Source organism: Balaenoptera borealis, assembly GCF_965194805.1.
Source record: "Balaenoptera borealis genome assembly, chromosome: 4".
In the NCBI taxonomy this organism is placed as follows: domain Eukaryota; kingdom Metazoa; phylum Chordata; class Mammalia; order Artiodactyla; family Balaenopteridae; genus Balaenoptera; species Balaenoptera borealis.
This window is the reverse complement of record NC_138861.1, coordinates 107,284,193-107,308,777: the sequence shown is the minus strand read 5'-3', so window position 1 is coordinate 107,308,777 and position 24,585 is coordinate 107,284,193. Positions and strand designations below refer to the sequence as shown.

Genomic DNA, 24,585 nt, shown 5'->3' with positions numbered 1-24,585 from the left:
GGCAACAGTCAGTTGAGAATGATTTCTTATTAATAACTCAATATTTACGTGTGAGGGACTGTGCTAGGGATTCAGAGAGGTGAATACAGCAGAAGTGTATCTGGCTTCGCGGAGCTCACAACCCAGCCGAGAAGTGAGACATTCAACTCAACCATCATTCCGTCAACCCTCCTCCTCCCAGCACATCCTTGTATCATTATATTCCATATATAAGAAGCACCATCATCATTGCACTAACCTCTAACTCACCACCTTTTATAAACTGTCACCAGGTAATTCTATATGTACTATCCCATTTACTCCTGAAAGCATTCTGAAGAAGGGGTATTATTGTTCACTGATGTTCTCCAAGTGCCTAGAATAGTGTGTGGCGCACTGCAGAAACCAATTAAATTTTATTTGAATGAATTGTCACTTTACAGATGAGGTTCATGGGGGTTTGCCTGTCCCAATGGGAAATGTGAAGCTGGGACCCAAAGAGTGAGTGCATTTTGCTCCTCCATGTTACTTCTGAAAAGAAATACCGGTTCTTTGTTTTCCCAATTTACCCTCACTTTTTTCCCAAAATGACCACATTTCTTGTTTCGTTTTTCAGCATCTTCTCAGCCAGCGACCATGCATGTGACTTCCCTGGTTGATCTAGCCAACCCGAGGTCCAAGATACTCCTATTGCCAGATAGGAGGGATGAATAATGGAGACCACGGTCCACAGAGAACTCGATCAGAGACAAGAACCCCTTCCTCAACCCTCTTTGCAAGCAGCCAAACCCTTAGTCGCTCTGGGAGAGAAAGTCAACTGAAAACCTAAAGAAATGTCTTGAGAAGAAATCTGACTATATCCCTCACCCAAGCTAAAAAGCGAGACACACAGCCACAGTAGCCTCTTATAAGCCAAATTAAATGAGCTAATAAAAATCACTGCTATTAAAATTTCCAATTAATTTAAACACAAGAATTGTTGGTTTCCAACCGCTCTGATTCTAGTCCAACAACTCTCACCGTAAATGCATTCATCCAGCATGACGTGGTTGGGGGTTTTGTTAAGAGTGTAGCCATAAAGTAAATCTTGAAGATTTCCTTACTGCCGATCATTATCTTGCTCTAGAGGTCTGGAGCTCTGTTGGACGAGTTCATGTTTTAAACCTTGGCCATCTCATGCAAGTTGCTCTGATCTTATAGCACTGAATATATATATATATATATATATATATATATATATATACACACACACACACATATATGTATATATATGTGTGTGTGTATATATATATATACATATGTGTGTATATATGTATATATATATACATATATATGTATATATATGTGTGTATATATACATATATATATGTGTGTGTATATATATATATGTATGGCACCCAGACATCCACACATCCATTTATTCACTCAGCAAGCATTGGTTGAGCACAACCATGTACCAGGCAACATCAACAGATATGAGCTCCCAGCCTAGTAGTGGGGTTTGGGGGCATGGACGAGTATTCGGGCAATTAGAGTACAGAGGGTGTTTGGGTGTTTGCTTTGTTCCCTCCTGGGGCCTCCATGTCTGGACTCCATCAGTGATCTTCCCTCTTGCGAAGTATCATCAGCTTCTCCCCCTTCTCTGCTTCTTCTCTACCAGCTCTTCCTCAAAGTCTCCTTCATGCCATGAGACTCCACTGACCTGGAGGTCCTCCGAGGTGTCACCTTCCTTTCTGCCTCCTCATCCAGACCTCTGAGCAGAGCAGTCTGCATTCTCAGGATTTCCTTCATCTTCACTTCGTTCCTCAACCCATGGCAACTCATCCACCAACTTCAGTCATAACTGCTCTTTCTAAAGTCATCTATGACCTCCTAACCCAACCAGTAGACACTCTTGTCCTTTTCTTTCTGCTGTGTTCAATGCTGTTGATCATTCCGGCCTTTGCTCTCAAGAAGTTTCATTCTCCTGGCTGTTGTCTTCTCTGGGCTTCCTCCTGTCTGTCTCCCTTGTAGGTGATTCTTTCTCCTCCCACCTCTCAGCGCTCATGCTCCGCAGACAACTTGGCCCCCTTCTCTGGACATCCTCATCTCCCTGGAACATCTTATCTACCCTCATGGATTTAACTAGAATTTGCCTACTGATGGCCTTAGTATCTAAACCTCTGTACAGAGACTACTCAATATTTGGATTCAAATCAGAAAGTCTGCTAGATGTCTACACTTTTATGTCCCATAAATAGTTTATATGCAGTTTGTTTCAAACAAAACTCATTAGTTACCTTTCTCTAAACCTGTTTGTGTTCCTTTGATATATATTCTTAAAATCTCAGTTGCGGGCACAAATATTCAGTTGGTCATTCAACTATGAGTCCTGGTTTTTGTCTTCACTGAGGCCCATCAGTTTCTTTCATTTTTTTTTTTAAGACCAAAATTTTTAATAGAGACAAAGAGGGACATTTCATAAGCATAAAAAGTTCCATCTATCAGGAAGGCTTAACCTCCATTCTTTCCTTTGTATCTATGCTGTTTTTCAGCTCTTTGCTGTCTCTCACCTGGATAAGTGCCATCTTTTCCCATCTATGCTTTTTTCTGCTCCTTACCATCTCTCACCTTGGCCTTTCTGTTCCCTGGTCCAGCTGGTCACCCTGGCTCATGTTTCACTGCCTGAAGCTCTATCCACTGAACTACTGCCCGGGAGGTCTTTATGAAAACCCATATCTGAGCATACTGCCTCCCTGTCTAAAACTCTTCAGTGGTACCCGTCCCTGATGGAATGAAATATCAACTCCTGAACCTGGAAGTTCTAGGTGGTCTCCATCTGTCTTTCTAGATCCACTTGCCTCCTTTCTCTACCCTTCTCTGACCTGGAAGACTGACCTCCCTGGACTGGCTTAGCTGGGCTCATTTGCCTTTCGGCTTCTGGTTGGGTTTGGCCATCAAGAGGCACCAGATGGATGTCAGAGGGCAGGAAGAGAAAGAAGTGAGATATTGATTCTCCTGCCTCATTCTGGGCTGGCGGTGGGCTCTTTTACCAAAGGCTCCAGCTCCAGTGGTAGTGGGGCATGGTCTCAGGGTTAAAGCCACAGCCACAATGCCCTCCTGGGTTCCGGTAATGGTCTCTCCCTTTAGCCCTTCTTGCCCAGGGGAGGTGGTAGCCCTTGGCTCAGAGTTGCTAGTCCAGATGTCTCACCATCCCGTGGTGGTTTCCCTTAAACTGCCCACATCCTTGTAATAGTCCCTTCATTAAACTCTCTTCAATCAACCTGCATCTTATAACTGTCTCCTGCCAGCACTTTCACTCCTGTGCTGATAAACGAGGCTTTCCCCAGCCCGGTCACTGCGTTATCTTCTCCATCCATCCTCAGGCACTGTATCCCAGCAATATCCTGCTGCTGGGGTTCCCTGTGGGAGCCATGCTTTTCCTCACCTCCAAGCCTTTGCCCATGATAACCCTCTGTCAAGTCCTTTGAGACATTCCCTCATCCTGGAAGGTTTCTGTCTGTCCCAAGCTAGGTTTGGGGTTCTGTATGCTTTTACTGCATTCTTATTAAATTCCTCAATTATCTTAGCACGTAGGAGCACAGAATTTAATGACAGATGTCTTGGGTTCAAACCCTGATACTGCCTCAGTTTTTTCCTCTGAAAAGCAAAAGTCCCTACCTCGTAGGATTGCAGTGTTGGTTAAGTGAAATAGTGAATGCTGAATGCACAATGCAGCACTGGACCTGTAGAAACATTTGGTAACTGTGAGCTTTTAGTTTCTGTCTGCCTCTTGCTCTTGACAATGAGCTCCAAGAAGAAAAGACCTTATCTTCTTCAACTTTCATCCTCCAAAAGTGACTGGTATAGAGTAAGTGCTCGATGAAAAGGTGATAGAAGAAAGAAGGAGTAAAAAGATGGAAGGAAGAAGGGAAGGAGGAAATAAGGAGAGAGGGAGAGAAGGAGGGAGAGAGGAGGAAGGGATGCCAGACTTGAGGGAAGAACAGGGCCACAGAAGTCAAGAAAAGGTATCCCTGCTCCACTGGGGATGGGAAGGGAGAGGAGGGTGAGGGAAGGAGCACTGGAAAAGGAGTCCCAGAGCCAGCCACCTGCTGGGTGTGGGGGAAGGGCTGTCCAGGCAGGGAGCATATGCAGTGGCAGGGGCAGGAGGCTTGGGAGGGCACAGGGCACTCTGGAAACGGAGGTAGCTGGGCAATGGCATTTAGCAGGAGCTGGGGTGGTGGGAAGAGGGAAGACTGACAAGGCAGGTGGAGCCCAGAGCACCTCCTGTATTGTGTCCTGAATTCAGGTTGTATTCTGCAGGCGATGGATGGGGAGCCACTGTAGTGTAGCAGAGGAATGACCTGACCAGCTGTGCTACTGGCCACCCCTCCTATCCCTGAGCAGCCCACGCCCCACAAAGAGTACCTGCCCAGCATCAGCCTTTCCTTCACCAGCTGTCATCTTCAGCACTTGTCACACCCAGGGTGACCAATGGGAGAATGAGCTTTGGAGTAAGACAGACCTAGCTTCTAGGTTATTTGACCTCCTGAGGCTTCATTTCTCTTGCCTGCAAAATGGGCACAAAGTACCACTCCTTCCTGCCAGGGATGTTAGGAGACAATGCAAGTAAGGCGCTTAGGGTTCTGCCAACATCTCCTGCTTCTCCTGCTGTGATTGTCACCCCATCCTGCACTTTGCTGTCTGGGCTGCAGCACTCACACCCCACCCCCTGCCCCCAGGGAGATGCTTCTCATGAATCAGAACAAGTCCAGTCATCCATGGGAGGCCCTCCAAGCCCCTGGCAGTTTCTGGAATGTGAAGATCCTGGGGGTGGTTTTCATCAGAAGCTGTCAAGATTGCTTAAGTTTCTTTTTATCTCTCAAAGTGAAGAAAATTATACTTAAGCTCTGGGAACAGAAAGCTACACATCTTCAAACAGTGGCAGAGGGAGAATCAGCTTCCTAGTCTGGGTTTGTTTTGCGCCTCTGGTGGCCTCCAGAGCTGATGGAAAAGCACACACAGCCCCAAACTGCCTGTCAACTCTCCTTCATTTTGAGAAAGTCGATATCATCTTGGTAATCATGAAGGCATCCTTGTGTAACTAATTCTCCTGAAAGCACCAAGTTCATGGGATGTCACCTGGCTTTTCTAACTTAATTCTGAGAAGATATGGGATCATCCTGACACTGGGTGGGGTGACATATCACCACTTTATCATCACCTCCAAATTCACATTCCAATGTCATAGCTCTTCCTGAAGATATTTTAAAAACTAGTTACTTTTTTCATTGTTAAAAGAATGTTAGTCTGGGCCACATGAAAGTGCTGTTCTGTGGGTCAAAAATGACACCACGTTGGCAATTTCATATGGTTCCGCCTAATACAAAGCACAGGGAACAAATTTTGAAAGTATAAAGGGTACAAAGATCTCCTTCCTGTTCTAATCCCTGTTTCCTCTCTCCAAAGGCAACAGCTGTTGCCAGTAATTTGAGAAACAACTGTACACAGTTTGAGAACTATTTTAAACACATATTAACTTATAAACACATGGAAGCATGATATGCACACTTTTTTAACCTTTATTTCTGTAGCTGCATCTCTTAGAAATCATTCCAACTAACTCATTCATGTTTTTTATCTGGTACCTATGGCTATGTCAATTCTTTTCAGTGTTTTGCTATTATAAACAATGTAATGAACATCCTCACGCACACACATATCTTTGTTATGTGCAAGTATATGCGGTCTACATCTCTGGAAGGGAAATTATTAGGCTAAAGGGCTTGTGATTTTAAATTCTGAGAAATATTGACAAATTTCCCTCCAAATGGGTAGCACTAATTTACGTTCTCCCCAACGGCATGTGTCTTCTCGCTCTGTGGTCTACACTTTACACTTGTCAATCTCATGCCTTCTCTGATGACTTGCAGTTATTTTTTGACCCATGTATACCTCGTGTTCATTAAGAAAGTTAAAGTAGAGTGGCAATGCTCAGAGTTCTGGTTATTGGCCTGTTGGCTCTCAGATGCTTTCCCCATCCTCTCCCAGCTGCTTTGTATTGGTGATGACTGGGGGGAGGGACGGGAGTTGGCTCCTGAAGCAAATTCATAGCCCAGACTCTCTTGTCCACTGGCTTCATGTTAGGATTGGCCAGTGGAGCAGAGGGAGGTGAGAAGCTAGGACATCGCTCCCTCTCTCTTGTTTCTGGTGGCATCTCTACAGCCACTGACTCCATTTCTCCTTGGGGGGATTCCTCCTTCCAGGGTTCTGGCTCCAGCTGGGTGCCCTGGTCCTTGGGCTCTGGTTACTTCACCTGTTCCCTTTATCCCTCTAGCCCCAGGGGTGCTAGTGGGAAGCTTCTGGCTGTTGGGCTGCCTCACTCTGTTTTTTTGTCCCTTCAGCTTTTCCAGTATCTTTGTAACTGGCTCCCTATTTAAAATCACCTTTATTGAACTCTCTGCTTTAGCTTTGCATGTTTGACATTTTTCCATAAGTCATGGGACACTGAATGGATACGCTCAGGGTTGACAAAAGTGAGAAGAAGTTGCCACATTCTTATACTGACCGTGGGAATGGAAATTGCTGCCAGATTTTCTTTTGGCAGGCAGTTTGGCAATATGTTCCAGGAGCTTTAAAAACGAGCTTGCTCTTGCCTCATCTCTTGGAGATACATGTTGAAATATTTATGAATGAAATAATGTATGCCTGGGATTTGCTACAAAACAATCCAAGGGAGAGGGTAATTGGGACCTCTTGTAGATGAAACGAGATTGGCCATTAGTTGATAGTTGTTTAATCTGGATGAAGGGTACTTAGACATTCATTACACTCCTCTCTTTACTTAGGAATATTTGAATTTTTCAGTAGTAAAAAGTGTCTTTCCAAAGTAAAATCTTGGACCTTGTAGTCTAATTTCTAAGAATTTATCCTAAAGAAAAAAATTCTAAATGTTAAAAAGAAAGGCGTCCCAATGACATTTACATGGGCGTTTCCAGCTTCTTGAAAGCGCTGTAGTGGTCAAGTGCATGGCCCTGGAGCCAGAATGCTTAACCTTGACTTCCACCTTCAATACTTGACCTTGGGCGAGTTTCTTAACTTTCTCGGCCTCAACTTCGTCATGGGAATAGGGTCGTTCTTCCTTGTGGGGAGGGTGTGCGGATTAAATGAGATAACACGCATGTGCAGAGCAGCACCCGGCCTGCAGTATGTGCTCCATAAACACTGGCTATTATGATTGCTCATCTGGTCGCTTCAAGTGGCCCCACGTGGGAGGCCCTCACTAGCGCTTATTGAATGAATGAAGCTGAGTCTCCGAAATGTTAAGGGATGTGCCCGGGATCACAGCTAGTAAGTAGGAGGGCCAGCATCCAAATCCACATCTCTGCGGCCAGAGCCCTTGCTCTTTCCTCCATGCCACCCTGCCTGCAACTGCACAGCTACTCTGCACCCCCCAGCCCACCTCCCTCCACTTACCTGGAGGAGACGCTGAGTTGGGCAGGAGCTCTGAGCCTGCAGGCAGAAGAGCACACCTCCTAGAAAACGGAGCCCTTTGTTCCTGCCTCTCAGAGAAGGCAGCCTGCTCAGCCCTGGGCCTTTCTGAGTCAAGGCCAGTGTCTCTCTGCTCAGACTATGCAGACTTCGCTCTCTCCTGACCCTTTTCCGCTAGTGAGGCCTCTTTCATGTTCTTGGCAATCAGATTATCTGGGGGTTCACATTACCACCCATGTCTTCCTTCAATTATTATCTTTTCAAAACGTCTTTGTAAAATCAAATAATAAGGTCAGTGGGATAGAAATCATGAAGAGAGGGTCTTTGTAATTAAATGCATATAAGCTGGGAGAGATACAGACCTTGTCATTTTTGTCACGAGCCTAGAGATCACACCCTTTGGAAAGCATGATGTTCAATAATAGTAGTCAAAGCAAAACAAGAACAACTAACTTTTTTTTTTTTTTTTTGCTATTTTATTTATTTAGTTATTTATACTACTTTTTATTGGAGTGTGGTTGCTTTACAATGTTGTGTTAGCCTCCACTGCACAACAAAATGAATCAGCCATGCACATACAGATATCCCCTCCCTTTTGGACTTCCCGCCCATTTAGGTTACCGCAGCGCATTAGGTAGAGCTCCCTGTGCTATACAGTTATGTTCCCATCAGTTGTCTATTTTATACATAGTATCAATAATGTATATGTGTCAATCCCAGTCTCCCAATTCCTCCCACCCCACCCCTTTCCCTCTTGGTATCCATACATTTTTTCTCTACACCTATGTCTCTATTTCTGCTTTGCAAATAAGATCATCTCTACCATGTTTCTAGATTCCACGTATATGCATTAGTGTACAATATTTGCTCAACTAATGTATTTTTGATCAATGACTATGTTCCAAGCAGAGAGCGCAGTACTTTATATTCCTAGATTCACTTAATTTATAAGGAAGAGTTTTTTGATTGCTGTTTTCCAGATAAGGGCATTAAGACTTATTAAGCGTAAGTAATTTAACCTCAATCACATTTCTGGAACAGGAATTGGGGCTGAGGGCTGTCTGACACTAAAATAACTCTCGTGTTAAATCTGTTTTTAAAAAGAGAGATTTTATTGAGATCCAGGCTTTGTACAAAAGGCGTAAAGAAACAGCAGTGACCAAAACAAAGTCAGCTCTCAGGGAGCTTATATTCTAAGGTGAGGCAGACAATAAGCCAATAACAAGTGAAACAGGTAAGTCGAGTTTGTGTCAGGTGGTGACAAGTGTTTGGGGAAAATAAAGCAGGATTGGGGACTAGGGGGATATTTGAGTAGGGATCTGAAAGAAGTAAGGGAGCTCTCCAGGTAAAGGGAAGAGCAAGTGCAAAGGTCCTGGGGCAGGAGAGTGCAGGGTGAGCTCCAAAGACAGCAAGGCCAGTGTGGCTGGAGCAGAGTAACCCAGGGGTTAAGTCATTGGAGTTCAGGTCAGAAAGGAATGAGGGGACTGGGTCACCCAGGGCTCTGCAAGACATCACGAGCATTTTTGGCATTTACTCTGAGTGAGATGGTGAGTCATTGAAGAGCTTTTAGCAGAGAAGCAAGGTGGTCCTACTTGTACACTGGGGGAGTTTCTGGCTACTGTACTGGAATAGACTGCAGGAGGCGAGGCCAGAAGCAGGGAGATGGGTCAGAACACAATTGCAATAATCTGCCAGTAGGAGAGACTGGCGGTAATTAAGTGGCAAAAAGCCATGTTCCGGATTATATTCTGAAAGTGGAGATGGAAGAACTTGTAGATGAATGGGATGTACAGCGTGAGAAGAGTCAGATACGACTCTTGGAGGGTTCTGCCCTGAGCAACTGGAAGGATGGCATTACCGTGAACTGAGTTGGGAAAAAACATGGGAGGAGCACGCATCTAGGGGGAAGGTCAGCGGCGCATTTGGACGTGGATGTTTGATGTTTAAGATACCTTTTGGGTATCCAAGCAGCGATGCTGAGAGGGCAGCTGGAGGTTAGGGGACAGGTATGGCTGGAGATATAAATGTGGGAGTCATGAGTGGGCAGATGACATATAAAACAGTGACACTGGGAGAGATGACCCGGAACCAGGTGCTGGGCTGAGCCCCAGAGCCCCCCAGCTGTAGAACTGAGGGAGAGGAGGAGGAGGAGCCATGGCAAGTGAGCTAGAAGGCTGTTAAAAAAGTCACAAAGTTTGCCCTAAAGAACGAACTTTGTCTTCACCTTTTCTCCTACTCCATGGAAAGTCCTTCTGTTCAGGCCACGAGTGTGGGATGCTTAACGGCCATTAGGTAGAGTGTGGTCTTTGGGAGGAAATTAGGAACAGCCAGGGTCCATTTGACTGTCAGGCCCTTGGCATGGCATATTTTGAGACTTGTGCAATCTTTTTAGAAAATTGTCTTCTCGTCTCTTGCCTCAGCTAATGGCCTCATTCATTCATTCATTCATTCACTGATATAAAATCTTAATGATCCATTTGCGTATGGCTCATGCTTTAGACTTTAATTAAATTACTTCTAGTTCTTATTGGATGGATTTTCTTAGACCCATTTTAGAGGTGGAGAACCTGAGGCTGAGATAGAAAATATAACTTGTCTCAGGTCACACAACTAGAAACTCAAACCCAGTTTGTTTTTTAACTCTGAAGCCCATAATCTTTGCTCTTGTCATAACTTCTCTCCTCTTCTATTTATTCAGCCAGTATTTTTTGAGAATCTCTTATGTGCTTGGTTGTACCCTAAAGGCTGGGGCTATAGTGATAGACAAGACAGTAATCATCTTTGCTATGTTATTACCCACATATCCAAATACCTGAAGAAAATACTCCCTGGATAACCCACCTCAAACTCACCAGGCCCCCAAACAGCCTTCCCCTAGAATCTTCTCCCCACTCCCCCATCCTGATCCCTCACTTAGCAGGGCTCCTAATAAGTGTTTTCTTGCATATTCATGAAATGTTTCTGAGTGAGAGATTTCAAAGTGAGCATTCAACGTGGAGTGCTATGAAAACCAACCCCACAAGTGACGCCTGGCCTTGTATTTGCATGGGAGCTGTCAGCCCCAAACACTTTTGCCTCCTTTGCTTGTCCTGCCAAAAACAATTTAGAAGGGAGGCTGGGGAAAGTGGTGGCTGGGTAGGATGCCAGGTGACATGTACTGGATTCCAGAGGTTCAAGTCGACATTGGTTTTGTTGTGAGTTACCAAAACACAGAGCCAGAGCCAATGGAGGGAAGACGCCCTGTTTCTTTTTTTTCTGCTGAGATGTAGTTTTATAAGGAATACAAGACATTCCCATCACTGAGCAGCTTTAGGGGATGCAGAATTTCCATCCCTCAGCACTTCTTACCCACCTGAGAGCTTCCTGTGTTTTGTTACCCAGGGAATAATTCCTATAGGGACACCACACACACACACACGCACACACACACACACATACACACACCCCACACACACTCTGGCTCCTTCACTTCATATGCAGAAAGCCTTCAGAGAGAAAATACAGAGTGCCAAGTTGGACAAAAGCTTGTGTAAAGTCTGTGTTGTCTTTTTAAATTTTTTATTGTGTTTTAAAAACATCCCCCCAGGATGTGACTATGATGAAAGACTGTGCACGAATGGAAGCTTGAGCTTCTGGAACTTTCTCTTTGTAAGTACATAGAAGGGCTGTACACATGGAAGGGGCAGATGCATCCTGCTCATCCTGCTTTATGGCTTGGCCCACATCTAAAGACCACAAATGTCCCTCTTCTCTCACCCAGTGAAGAAATCCTGAGCTGCAGAGGCAGAAAGGACTTGGGGGCTTCCAGACCTGCCTTCTCCCTAGGCTCAGCCTCTCCCAGGCTTTGTGACCCTGGCAAGTGGTTCAGCTTCTCTGAGCCTCAGTTTCCTTATCTAGAAAATGAGGATGAAACACCTATGGGTTAGTTGGTTGGGAGCAAAAAAGAGAACGGGTCAGGGAGACCTTGAAGATGGCAGAGGAGTAAGACGTGGAGATCAACTTCCTCCCCACAAATACATCAGAAATACATCTACAAGTGGAACAACTCCTACAGAACACCAAATGAATGCTGGCAGAAAACCCCAGACTTCCCTAAAGCTGTGTGGCTGACAGGGTCTTGGTGCTCTAGCCGGGTGTCAGGCCTGTGCCTCTGAGGTGGGAGAGCCGAGTTCAAGACATTGGTCCACCAGAGACCTCCCAGCTCCATGTAATATCAAATGGCAAAAGCTCTCCCAGAGATCTCCATCTCAAGGCTAAAACCCAGCTCCACTCAACAACCAGCAAGCTACAGTGCTGGACACACTATGCCAAACAACTAGCAAGAGAGGAACACAAACTCACCCATTAGCAGAGACGCTGCCTAAAATCATAATAAGGTCACAGACACGGCAAAACACACCACCAGACGTGGTCCCACCCACCAGAAAGACAAGATCCAGCCTCATCCACCAGAACACAGGCACCAGTCCCCTCTACCAGGAACCATACACAACCCACTGAACCAACCTTAGCCACTGGGGACAGACACCAAAAACAACGGGAACTACAAACCTGCAGCCTGCGAAAAGGAGATCCCAAACACAGTAAGTTAAGCAAAATGAGAAGACAGAGAAAAACACAGCAGATGACGGAGCAAAGTAAAAACCCACCAGATCACACAAATGAAGAGGAAATAAGCAGTCTACCTGAAAAAGAATTCAGAGTAATGATAGTAAAGATGATCCAAAATCTTGGAAATAGAATAGCAAAAATACAAGACACGTTTAACAAGGACCTAAAAGAATGAAAAAGCAAAGAAACAATGATGAACAATAAAATAAATGAAATTTAAAATTCTCTAGAAGGAATCAATAGCAGAATAACTGAGACAGAAGAACGGATAAGTGACCTGGAAGATAAAATAGTGGAAATAACTACTGCAGAGCAGAATAAAGAAAAAAGAATGAAATGAATTGAGGACAGTCTCAGAGATCTCTGTGACAACCTTAAATGCACCAACATTTGAATTATAGGGGTCGAAGAAGAAGAAGAGAAAAAGAAAGGGACTGAGAAAATATTTGAAGAGATTATAGTTGAAAACTTCCCTAATATGGCAAAGGAAATAGTCTATCAAGTCCAGGAAGCGCAGAGAGTCCTATACAGGACAAATCCAAGGAGAAACATGCCAAGACACATATTAATAAAACTACCAAAAATTAAATGCAAAGAAAAAATATTAAAAGCAGCAAGAGAAAAACAACAAATAACGTACAAGGGAATCCCCATAAGGTTAACAGCTGAACCTTCAGCAAAACTCTGCAAGCCAGAAGGGAGTGGTAAGACATATTCAAAGTGATGAAAGGGAAAAACCTACAACCAAGATTACTTTACCCAGCAAGGATCTCATTGAGATTCAACAGAGAAATTAAAACCTTTACAGACAAGCAAAAGCTAAGAGAATTCAGCACCACCAAACCAGCTTTACAACAAATGCTAAAGGGACTTCTCTAGGCAGGAAACACAAATGAAGGAAAAGACCTACAATAACAAACCCCAAACAATTAAGAAAATGGTAATAAGAACATACATATCGATAATAACCTTAATGTAAAGGGATTAAATGCTCCCACCAAAAGACATAGACTGGCTGAATGGATACAAAAACAAGACCCGTATATATGCTGTCTATGAGAGACCCACTTCAGACCTAGGGACACATACAGACTGAAAGTGAGGGGATGGAAAAAGATATTCCATGCAAATGGAAAACAAAAGAAAACTGGAGTAGCAATTCTCATATCAGACAAAACAGACTTTAAAATAAAGACTATGACAAGAGACAAAGAAGGACACTACATAATGATCAAGGGATCAATCCAAGAAGAAGATATAACAATTGCAGATACTTATGCACCCAACATAGGACCACCTCACTACATAAGGAAAATGCTAACAGCCATAAAAGGGGAAAGTGACAGTAACACAATCATAGTAGGGGACTTTAACACCCTGCTTTCACCAATGGACAGATCGTCCAAAATGAAAATAAATAAGGAAACACAAGCTTTAAATGATACATTAAACAAGATGTACTTAATTGATATTGGTAGGACATTCCATCCAAAAACAACAGAATACACATTCTTCTCAAGTGCTCATGGAACATTCTCCAGGATAGATCATATCTTGGGTCATCAATCAAGCCTTGGTAAATTTAAGAAAATTGATATCATATCAAGTATCTTGTCTGACCACAACACTATGAGACTAGATATGAATTACAGGAAAATATCTAAAAAATACTAACACGTGGAGGCTAAACAATACAATACTTAATAACGAAGAGATCACTGAAGAAATCAAAGAGGAAGTCAAAAAGTACCTAGAAACAAATGACAATGAAAACATTATGACCCAAAGCCTATGGGATGCAGCAAAAGCAGTTCTAAGAGGGAAGTTTACAGCAATACAATCCTACCGCAAGAAACAGGAAACATCTCAAATAAACAACCTAACCTTACACCTAAAGCAATTAGAGAAAGAAGAACAAAAAACCCCCAAAGTTAGCACAAGGAAAGAAATCAGAAAGATCAGATCAGAAATACATGAAAAAGAAATGAAGGAAACGATAGCAAAGATCAATAAAACAACAGCTGGTTCTTTGAGAAGATAAACAAAATTGATAAACCATTAGCCAGACTCATCAAGAAAAAAAGGGAGAAGACTCAAATCAACAGAATTAGAAATGAAAAAGGAGAAGTAACAACTGACACTGCAGAAATACAAAGGATCATGAGAGATTACTACAAGCAACTATATGCCAATAAAATGGACAACCTGGAAGAAATGGACAAATTCTTAGAAAACCACAACCTTCTGAGACTGAACCAGGAAGAAATAGAAAATATAAACAGACCAATCACAGGCACTGAAATTGAGACTGTGATTAACAATCTTCCAACAAACAAAAGCCCAGGACCAGAGGCTTCACAGGCGAATTTTATCAAACATTTAGAGAAGAGCTAACACCTATCCTTCTCAAACTCTTCCAAAATATAGCAGAGGGAGGAACCCTCCCAAACTCATTCTACGAGGCCACCATCACGCTGATACCAAAACCAGACAAAGATGTCACAAAGAAAGAAAACTATAGGCCAATATCACTGATGAACATAGATGCAAAAATCCTGAACAAAATACTAGCAAACAGAATGCAACAGCACATTAAATGGATCATACACCATGATCAAATGGGGTTTATCCCAGGAATGCAAGGATTCTTCAATATACGCAAATCAATCAATGTGATACACCATATTAACAAATTGAAGGAGAAAAACCATATGATCATTTCAATAGATGCAGAAAGTGTTTTCAACAAAATTCGACACCCATTTATGATAAACACCCTCCAGAAAGTAGGCATAGAGGGAACTTACCTCAACATAATAAACGCCATATATGTCAAACTCATAGCCAACATCGTTCTCAGTGGTGAAAAACTGAAAACCATTTCCTCTAAGATCAGGAACAAGACAAGCTTGTCCACTCTCACCACTATTATTCAACATAGTTTTGGAAATTTTAGCCACAGCAATCAGAGAAGAAAAAGAAATAAAAGGAATCCAAATCGGAAAAGAAAAGTAAAGCTGTCATTGTTTGCAGATGACATGATATTATACACAGAGAATCCTAAAGATGCTATCAGAAAACTACTAGAGCTAATCAATGAATTTGGTAAAGTAGCAGGATATAAAATTAATGCACAGAAATCTCTTGCATGCCTATACGCTAATGATGAAAAATCTCAAAGAGAAATTAAGGAAACAATCCCATTCACCATTGCAACAAAAAGAATAAAATACCTAGGAATAAACCTACCTAGGGAGACAAAAGACCTGTATGCAGAAAACTATAAGACACTGATGAAAGAAATTAAAGATGATACAAACAGATGGAGAGATATACCATGTTCTTGGATTGGAAGAATCAACATTGTGAAAATGACTCTACTACCCAAAGCAATCTACAGATTCATTGCAATCCCTATCAAACTACCAATGGCATTTTTCACAAAACTAGAACAAAATATTTCACGATTTCTATGGCAACACAAAAGATCTCAAATAGCCAAAGCAATCTTGAGAATGAGAAATGGAGCTGGAGGAATCAGGCTCCCAGACTTCAGACTATACTACAAAGCTACAGTAATCAAGACAGTATGGTACTGGCACAAAAACAGAAATATAGATCAATGGAACAGGATAGAAAACCCAGAGTCAAACATATGCACATATGGTCACCTTATTTTTGATAAAACAGGCAAGAATATACAATGGAGAAAAGACAGCCTCTTTAATAAGTGGTTCTGGGAAAGCTGGACAGCTACATGTAAAAGAATGAAATTAGACCACTCCCTAACACCATACACAGAAATAAACTCAAAATGGATTAAAGACTTAAATGTAAGGCCAGACACTATAAAACTCTTAGAGGAAAATATAGGCAGAACACTCTAGGACATAAATCACAGCAAGATCCTTTTTGACCCACCTCCTAGAGAAATGGAAATAAAAACAAAAGTAAACAAATGGGACCTAATGAAACTTAAAAGCTTTTGCACATCCAAGGAAACCATAAACAAGACGAAAAGACAACACTCAGAATGGGAGAAAATATTTGCAAATGAAGCAACTGACAAAGGATTAATCTCCAAAATTTATAAGCAGCTCATGCAGCTCAATATCAAAAAAACAAACAACCCAATCTAAAAATGGGCAGAAGACCTAAACAGACATTTCTCCAAAGAAGATATACAGATTGCCAACAAACACTTGAAAGGTTGCTCATCATCACTAATCATTAGAGAAATGCAAATCAAAACTACAATGAGATATCATCTCACACCAGTCAGAATGGTCATCATCAAAAAATCTAGAACAATAAATGCTGGAGAGGGTGTGGAGAAAGGGGAACCCTCTTGCACTGTTGGTGGGAATGTAAATTGATACAGCCACTATGGAGAACAGTATGGAGGTTCCTTAAAAAACTTAAAATAGAACTACCATACGACCCAGCAATCCCACTACTGGGCATATACCCTGAGAAAACCATAATTCAAAAAGAGTCATGTACCACAATGTTCATTGCAGTACTATTTACAATAGCCAGGATATGGAAGCAACCTAATTGTCCATCGAGAGATGAATGGGTAAAGAAGATGTGGCACATATATACAATGGAATATTACTCAGCCATAAAAAGAAACAAAATTGAGTTGTTTGTAGTGAGGTGGATGGACCTAGAGACTGTCATACAGAGTGAAGTAAGTCAGAAAAAGAAAAATAAATACTGTATGCTAACACATATATATGGAATCTAAAAAAATAAAAAACAGTAGTTATGAAGAACCTAGGGGCAGGACAGGAATAAAGACACAGATGTAGAGATGGGCTTGAGGACACGGGGAGGGGGACCGTAAGCTGGGATGAAGTGAGAGAGTGGCATGGACATATATACACTACCAAATGTAAAATAGACAGTTAGTGGGAAGCAGACATATAGCACAGGGAGATCACCTTGGTGCTTTGTGATCACCTAGAGGGGTGGGATAGGGAGGGTGGGAGGGAGACGCAAGAGGGAGGAGAATTGGTGATATATGTATATGTATAGCTGATTCACTTTGTTATAAAGCAGAAACTAACACACCATTGTAAAGCAATTATACTCCAATAAAGTTGCTAAAAAATCCCCAAACTATCCTTATACTTAAAGCTGCTTTGAAACGGTTTTCTTGTACTTGAAACCAAAAGCATCCTAACTAATATATTGGTCTCGTAGATAAATTTCTCCAAATTTAGTGTGCACCCAAATCACCTGGGGATCTTATTAAAATGCAGATTTCAACTTAATAGATCTGGAATGGGGCCTGAGAATCTTTATATCTGACCAGGTACCAAGAGATGTCAATACTTCTGGTCTGCGACCACACCTTGAGTAACAAGGTTCTAGACTGATCTTCTTATTTTCTTATATATTCTCTCTTTTCTTCTTATATCTTTGATTTTAAAAATTCTTTCTGGGATATTTCCTTGTTACAATGTGTTTTTATTGTATTTTTCAATTATCATTAATAAATCAAGATATCTTTAAAAAAAAAGGAGAGAGAACGGGGCAAAGCCACAGGCACATACAACCGATAGATAATGGTTGTTACCCTTTGCTTATTGTGTTAGAAAAAAGAAAACTTCCACTTTTAAGAGTTTACATAAGGAAGTTCTGAGCTACATCCACAAGCCATTCTTGTGCCATGGACTTTAGACGGTCAGATGTGTTGAATATCCATTATGTAAGCCATGGGGCACTGGGTGCTTTAGATTTATTGACCAATGAGCATCTTACAACAGCTCTAAAGCTGATTACATTATCCCCATTAAAAAAAGTTTAACGGTAAGGTGATTCATTAACCTGGGTAATTGCAAAGTCTGAAGATAGAGCAGCTTCTGGATTGCCTTGGTTTAAGCAATCCAATAATATTATCAATAGACTTTTATTATTATTATTCTGCTCCCCATTGTTGCCCTTCCTTTCTCCCTTCCTTCCCTCCTTTTTTCTTTCTTTCTTCTTCCTTTTTCCAGCATCGAAAAGTGCTTAGCACAGTGCCTGGTGCATAGCGAGTGAGAGAGAACTATTAGTGTTGATGATGTTGAGGATGATATCCAAACGTACTCTGATGCTGTCACACTCTGGGTGGTCATTGACAACCCTCCATGTAGGTCCTGGTAGGCTGGTGAGTGTAGGAGGCCCCTCTTCCACCCCATCTGCCATTCCTCCCTGACATCAACTCTATAAAGACTCCAGAGAACAGTACTTTTACCAACTTCTGCTCCTCGCTTTTTGTTCTTTGTGGAATTGTGACACGACACTGGGGCTACATCCTTCTCTCTCCCCAGCTCTTGAATTCAAACCCTTTGAGATCTTTCAGACTAACATGTAAATGACTAACAGCAATGTCACCCCTGCATCCCACCACCTTCTACCCATGTGGCCTTTCCCATCTTTTAGGATTTTTCTCATCTCTTTGCTTTCATACATCTGTCATCTGCCTAATGTGCCTCCATTCTGCCCATTTCCTACCTAAAGATACTCTCTCCAAATTCCAACTCCAGTATCACCTCTTCTGTGAAGCTCAACCTGAGATCTTCCAGAAGTTTCTGCCTTTTCTCTCTTGTTTTCTGCCCTGCCTTTCCCCCTTGTGTTGGAGTCTTCATCTCAGGGCGCTGTACTTATCTAGACCCATCTAGTCCTGAAATGAGCTCCCCGAGGTCAGGAGTCCCACATATGGCGAGTGGTCATGGGCAGCCCGGACTTGAATCAGTGGAGGGTGTTCCTTTATCCTGGGTTCAAATCCTGCCTCCCCTCTTACCGTCTGTGAGCCCCTGACAGGTGTCTTCATCACATTATGCTCCAGGTGTCCCATTTGAAATCAGTTCAGTAAGTATCAAATACCACAGACCAAAGCATGAAAGTATGAAGATAGGGATTCAGGAATGGGCCACCTTATGGGATGATTTGGGATGAGTGGTGAACAGGATTTTTTTCTACTGATATATGAGGACCAGTTTATGAGTTCATTGGAACCAACATAGAGAAACCAAACAATGGTTGAACATATTCCTGAAAAACGCACAGAGCTTTATTATATTTGGTAATTGGGCAGAAAGAGCATTGCACTGAAATCATCACTCTGGCTCATTCAGCTCAAAGAGTGATCCTTACTGCCCATAGAAACATAGCTTTGTGGGCCATGGAAACATATAGAGGTCAACAGCCTCTTAAAATCACATGTAAGGAAATGAATATAAAACAAATTCCAAAATACAGAAACAAAAATTATAAAATCTGTTTAAATAATCCATTGCACTCCTACAGCACAAATGTTCATCTTACAGGGAACTGGGAGATCTTTACAGCATATGGCAGGGCTTTGACGTGACACCTCCTAATGGACTCTGTTCCCTTTTGACCTCATTAGCATGAACTGCCCTGTACCATGGACACGAAGAATTTGCAGAAAGAGCTCCAGGGCTCCCCACAGTACTCCAGGGCCGTCTTCCTCTGGTTTACCAAGTCTGGGTCTTCCACACACTCAGGATATTTGGTGTTCATGGTCTGGGTCTTTGCTGGGCTGGTGGGGGTGGTCACTTTGGCCTTGCTCTGCTCCTTGGGAGACGGCTCCATTAACTCCTGGCTGGGCTTCTTGATCTTAATCAGAGTGGAGTTAACCAGCTTGAGATTGGATTCTGGAAACTTCTTTCTGCACACCCTGGTCTTCAGGATGCTCTTGGCATCACCACAGATGAGCTTCTGCGAACGCAGATTCCGGCCAATTTGTTTCCAGTAGGCATTCTTTTTGTCTGATTCTAGGCATGAGGTTGGATTGCCGGTGAAGAAACAGGAAAACTCGTTGTCCTGTCGGGTGCACTCGACCTTCAGGGCAATGCCCTCCTCCTGCTTGGTCACCACCCATCTGCAGTCAGCATGGTCTTGGGTGATGAACTTGCCTTTGGTCAGGCGCTTGGATGGCTGGCTGCTTGCCTCAGTCTGGGGCGCGCCTAGAGTATGCAGTTTATCTGTGCTGACTTTGTTGCCCTGTCTATTCCTCCCTTCCTTTTTGGCCTCCACCGAGAGCATTGGAGCAGCCAGAAGGAGGAAGGAGAGCAGGGCGAGGCTGTGGATCCTCATGGCTTCAGCTTGGTGGGAACCTGTCTGACAAAAGGCAGGTGAGTCAGTGCTGGGCAGCAGTTCAGCAGCACTAGGCTGCGAGATGACCCTCCCTCCAGCCTGACACATGGCTGCCTGCTTCAGAGTGAGATCAAGGAACCTTCTGTTTCCTCGACTTAGTAGACAAGCAACCTGTGTATTCGCATGTCTGCTTGACTTGAGTCTTGAACATCAGAAACTTCCTACTCTTCATTCATTCTTCCCCACCCTCTGTACCTCATTAACTCTCACTCCCTCATCCACTCACTTAGTTACTCCTCACTCCTTCATTCACCAGTCAGTAAGCATTCGTGGGGCACCTACTACTGGCCGTGCACTAGACTAGATGTTGAATTTATCAAGGTGAAAAAGAAAGTCTCACATCTTAAAAACTTAGAGGCAACTCTTTGGGGAATCTAAATAGCATTGATCAGGAGTCTGTCCCAACTGGGTCCCCAACTTGATCTTGGGCAAGTCACTCTCCCACTCTGGGTCTCAGCTCCTTTATCTGGAAATCAAGATGCTGGATGAGATAACTGTCAACTCTCTTCCAGCTGCAGTGGACTGAATTTCTATCTCACTGTCCTACATGGACTCAGATGACCACACAATGAGAAAGGACATGGTAAGTGACATGAAAGGTGATGCTTGACCCAAGGTTAAACACGCATGAGGCTTGGACATTCTGAGATGGGTGGGTTTGTGAGGAGGGGTATTTGGGATTCAGTAAGAGCCTAAGGAAAGGCATGAAGGAGGGGTAGGCCATCCGAACTGACTGGGCAAAGTGAACCAGGGGAATAGAGGTGAATTTCTATCAGAGCATTTAGACTGTTGAGGCACTGTGCCTGGCATAGAGAAAGTCCTCAATCAATGCTTTTAAAAATAAATCATTTAATAAATAGGATGACCTTAACTGCTACACTAAACTGCATAGATTTTATCAGGTGGGTAACAAAAACCACATTTCAAAGAAGAGAATTAGCATTTCTATTTGACACCGACTATGTGCCAGAGCACTTGACCTGTATTTCATTCTCACCTTGTTAATTAGCACAAGAGCCCTTCCTGGTAGGTAATAATCCATCACCACCAGGTTACAGATGCGACAGTTAGGTTCAGACTGGTAAATAAATTGCTCAAGGTCCCATAGTGGGCAAGCGACAAAGCTGGGACAGGCAGCCAGAACTTCTGTCTCCGGTTCTTTATACCACCCCTTCCTCATTGAATACCTCTTGCCTTCACCTTACTCTGCCTTTCAGAAAATATTGGCAAGAAATAAAAAAGCAATTATGAACAACTCATTTGGTTTGGCTTAGTTTATGACGATAACTCATGTTATCAGTGCTCCATTTGAAAAGAACATAGAATTTTGTTTAAAAAGAAGCAGGTCTAAGTCTGATCTCATTCTACCCTGGGCATATGGCCTCTCTTTAGGACTGATAAAGGGGAGACAGTCACAAACTGTGAGTAATGAAACTCTTAAGAAAGCCAGGCTCTTACCTTGTTTTGAGTTTGCAGGTCCAGTACGATCCAGATGTGAGAGGGAGCTTGAAGGCTTACTGCTGTCTCATCTGCAGTGAGGCAATGAAGGCCCTTTATATAAGAGCCCAGGCAGACCGGGTTTTTTACAGCTCATATACTTGTGTAGCTTTATTCACACTCCTCCCAGCCACACCCCTTCAGAGAGAGCCAGTTCCTACAGGGAAAGTGGTTGGTGTAATCCTGTGGGAGGCGGGTTACATGCATGGCATTAGACCTGGTTCTTCCAAGCCCTTTTCCTTTCCCCTGGCAGCCAGTTGAGGAGGACACCTCAGCCTTGCAAAGACCCTCCATGAAGAGATGAGGATTCCAACAGCAAAATCTGTGGGGGAAGTTATAAACAATAGGTCCATTTTACTCAAAGCTTTCCCTTAATTCTCATCACAGCCCCTCCATGATATGGTAACATATAATTCATCCCATTTTACAGATGGAATATTGGAGCTTGGAGACATTCAGGGCTGGTCCAAGGTCACAGGACTAGGAGGATGAGGAGCCTAGAGTTGAAAGCCTGGACTCCTGGGCCCCACTGTCTGATCTCTTCTTACCTGACATTCTGTAAACATTTGGTGAACTGAGCTGGGGAAGCCATCTCAGTGTCTGAATTCCTGTTTTCTCTGAAGCACCTGAAGTTACTGTGTGGGCAGAGGAAGCCTCGGGCCTTGAGAGGCTGGTAAAGAGGAAATTCCTGATCTGGGTTTTTGTTAAAAGTATTCACCTTTTGGTCACGGGTGGGGACCTCACTCTGGTGAGCCTTCTCTAGGCAGAGTCTAGTAGCAGGATGACCTAGTGGAACCCTGGATACAGCATTTATTTAGCTGTGATCTTGACTTCTCTGACCCTCCATTTGTTCATCTATTGATAGCTGACAATAACAGTACCTCATTTAGGGTTTCAAACTAAATTTTTTAGGAGGCTGAGCTATTAACATCAAGTGGGGCAGAACAGATTTGGTTCATAAGATGGCCTTCAGTTGTATTCTTTAAAAACAGATATATTTTGTTTCCATGTTGAGCATATAAAAAGAACTCACTTCCACAAAGATGTGGACCTCACTATATTTTGTTACTTTACTTTTCATGATGTTTGAGCATAAGAAACTCTTCATTTTCTTCTTGACTCAGCTGTAAGGAAAACAGTAGCACAAGAGCTATAATAATAATAAATAATAAATGGCAAGTGACCTTTGCCTTTGGGGCAGGAACAATAAGGAGTGGTGGGGACTGAGGCAAACTGTGTAGTTCCTGATACCTAAATGTCAACACTCAGTGCCAGGTGACTGAAAACATGTTGGCATGGAGGTCAGTATCTTCAGACCTAGTGAATTTTGTTCACATACACATTTTTTTTTAAAAATGGACATTTCATGAACTTTTAAGAGATTCCTAACTTCCAGATGTGTGTACATGGAATTGGCTTCTAACTGAAATTTTCTAAAACAAAAGATACAAAAAGTTGTAACAGTGGTTGGATTTCATCCAAGTTCCACCTGTTCAATAATCCAAGGTCACAGAGTTGTGGATGTTGACTGGTTCACTCAGTGGTTCAATGGGTTTCTTCATGAATTCCTTCAAAGTAGGTTATTTCCCCAAACTCCACGCCTCATGTAAAATTGGCTCACCCAGAGATCCATTCCCACTGTTCTGACAAACACGTTATTGAACCATGACCTGCACAAACAGGCACTCACATTGTGGTATTTTGAGGGATTATTTGGACCCAAGCAAGACAAAGCTGCTTTGTTCCACAAGGAGATATAGACCAAGGTACTCTCCTGTAAAACAAGAAAATCATCTTGATCCTCAAGTGGCAGCCAGATTCTTTCTGGATAAAGACTGTAGGTCAGAACACAAAGCAAATTTAGAAGGAAACATGTGGACTCCAGGATCTTTTCTGAGAAGTGACTCTAAGCTTTGGCAGGGAACATGGAACTTCCCCCACTGGCTTCCCATGGACCTTTGGCCTTCCTGTGATCCCTTCCCAACTTCTGTCTTGACCTTTCTTTTCCAAACAGGGGACACAATATTAGACCAGGCTGTGTAGCCCTCTCTCTGTTAGCTCAGCCTGTTATTTCAAACTCATTTCTAGACACACACACACACACACACACACACACACACACACACACACATACACACAGAGTCCAATCTGGCCACACTAAACCCCTCACCCACCATCTCCTAAATACTTGGTGAGCTTGTGCCCTTCCTGCTTTTGCTCCTGCTGTTCCCTTTACTTGGAATGCCCTTCCCGTCCTACTTTGCCAGGAACACATTGGCTCATCCTTCAAGATCCAGATCAAATATTATCTATCTGTTGGTGTCATTTGTCCCCTGATCCTTCCCCATGTCCCTCTTTTTATGGATGTTCATGGAGAGAAATAGACTGTCACTCCTCCAGTGAGTGTTTACAGCGTGCCAGCATTGTGCTAAGGATGTGTCCACACATTAACTCACAGCTCGATATACTGAGAAAATGATACACTTACACTACAGTGCACTGGGGAACCGAAGCAGGTTTGGAGCCCCAGCAAGTGTGCCCACTACAGGTTCTCCCCAACTCCCCATACTACCAGGACTGAGGGGTTCCCTGACTCCTGGAGAATTGACTCTGGATCCTTGTGGTACAGATGACATACAATTAGAGAAAGACTAAATGGAGGCCACTTCTAATATTTTTATTAAAAACAAAGTAATGTATCCACACTTTGATAAATTGTAAACTTCTCTCTCTTTAATATATATATATTTAAAAATATTAGAATAGTATTACCTTTAAAAAATGTTTGCAAAGACAGTTCCTTTGCCCTACATCTCACCCACGTTCCCCTATCATTGACTTTTTGCATTATAATTC

The 24,585-nt window shown here is 42.8% G+C and overlaps 1 protein-coding gene across 2 annotated transcripts; it reads right to left on the bottom strand.

Moving 5' to 3' along the window:
- Positions 1 to 19,092: 19,092 nt before the first annotated feature.
- Positions 19,093 to 21,836, bottom strand: FGFBP1 (fibroblast growth factor binding protein 1). 2 transcript variants are annotated; one of them, XM_082389545.1, is made up of 2 exons: positions 21,691 to 21,836; positions 19,093 to 20,192 (listed from the first exon to the last, which is right to left on the bottom strand). In XM_082389545.1, the coding sequence occupies exon 2, from the start codon at positions 20,170 to 20,172 to the stop codon at positions 19,459 to 19,461; it is 714 nt and encodes a 237-aa protein (XP_082245671.1). In that variant the 5' UTR covers positions 20,173 to 20,192; positions 21,691 to 21,836; the 3' UTR covers positions 19,093 to 19,458. The 2 variants fall into 2 exon arrangements, with proteins under 2 accessions (XP_082245671.1, XP_082245670.1); XM_082389544.1 differs by having other exon boundaries at positions 19,093 to 20,196; positions 21,691 to 21,824.
- Positions 21,837 to 24,585: the final 2,749 nt, after the last annotated feature.

Excerpts from the sequence above, each read along its gene's own strand:
- FGFBP1 (XM_082389545.1), bottom strand. The coding sequence starts at position 20,172 with ATGAGGATCCACAGCCTCGCCCTGCTCTCCTTCCTCCTTCTGGCTGCT.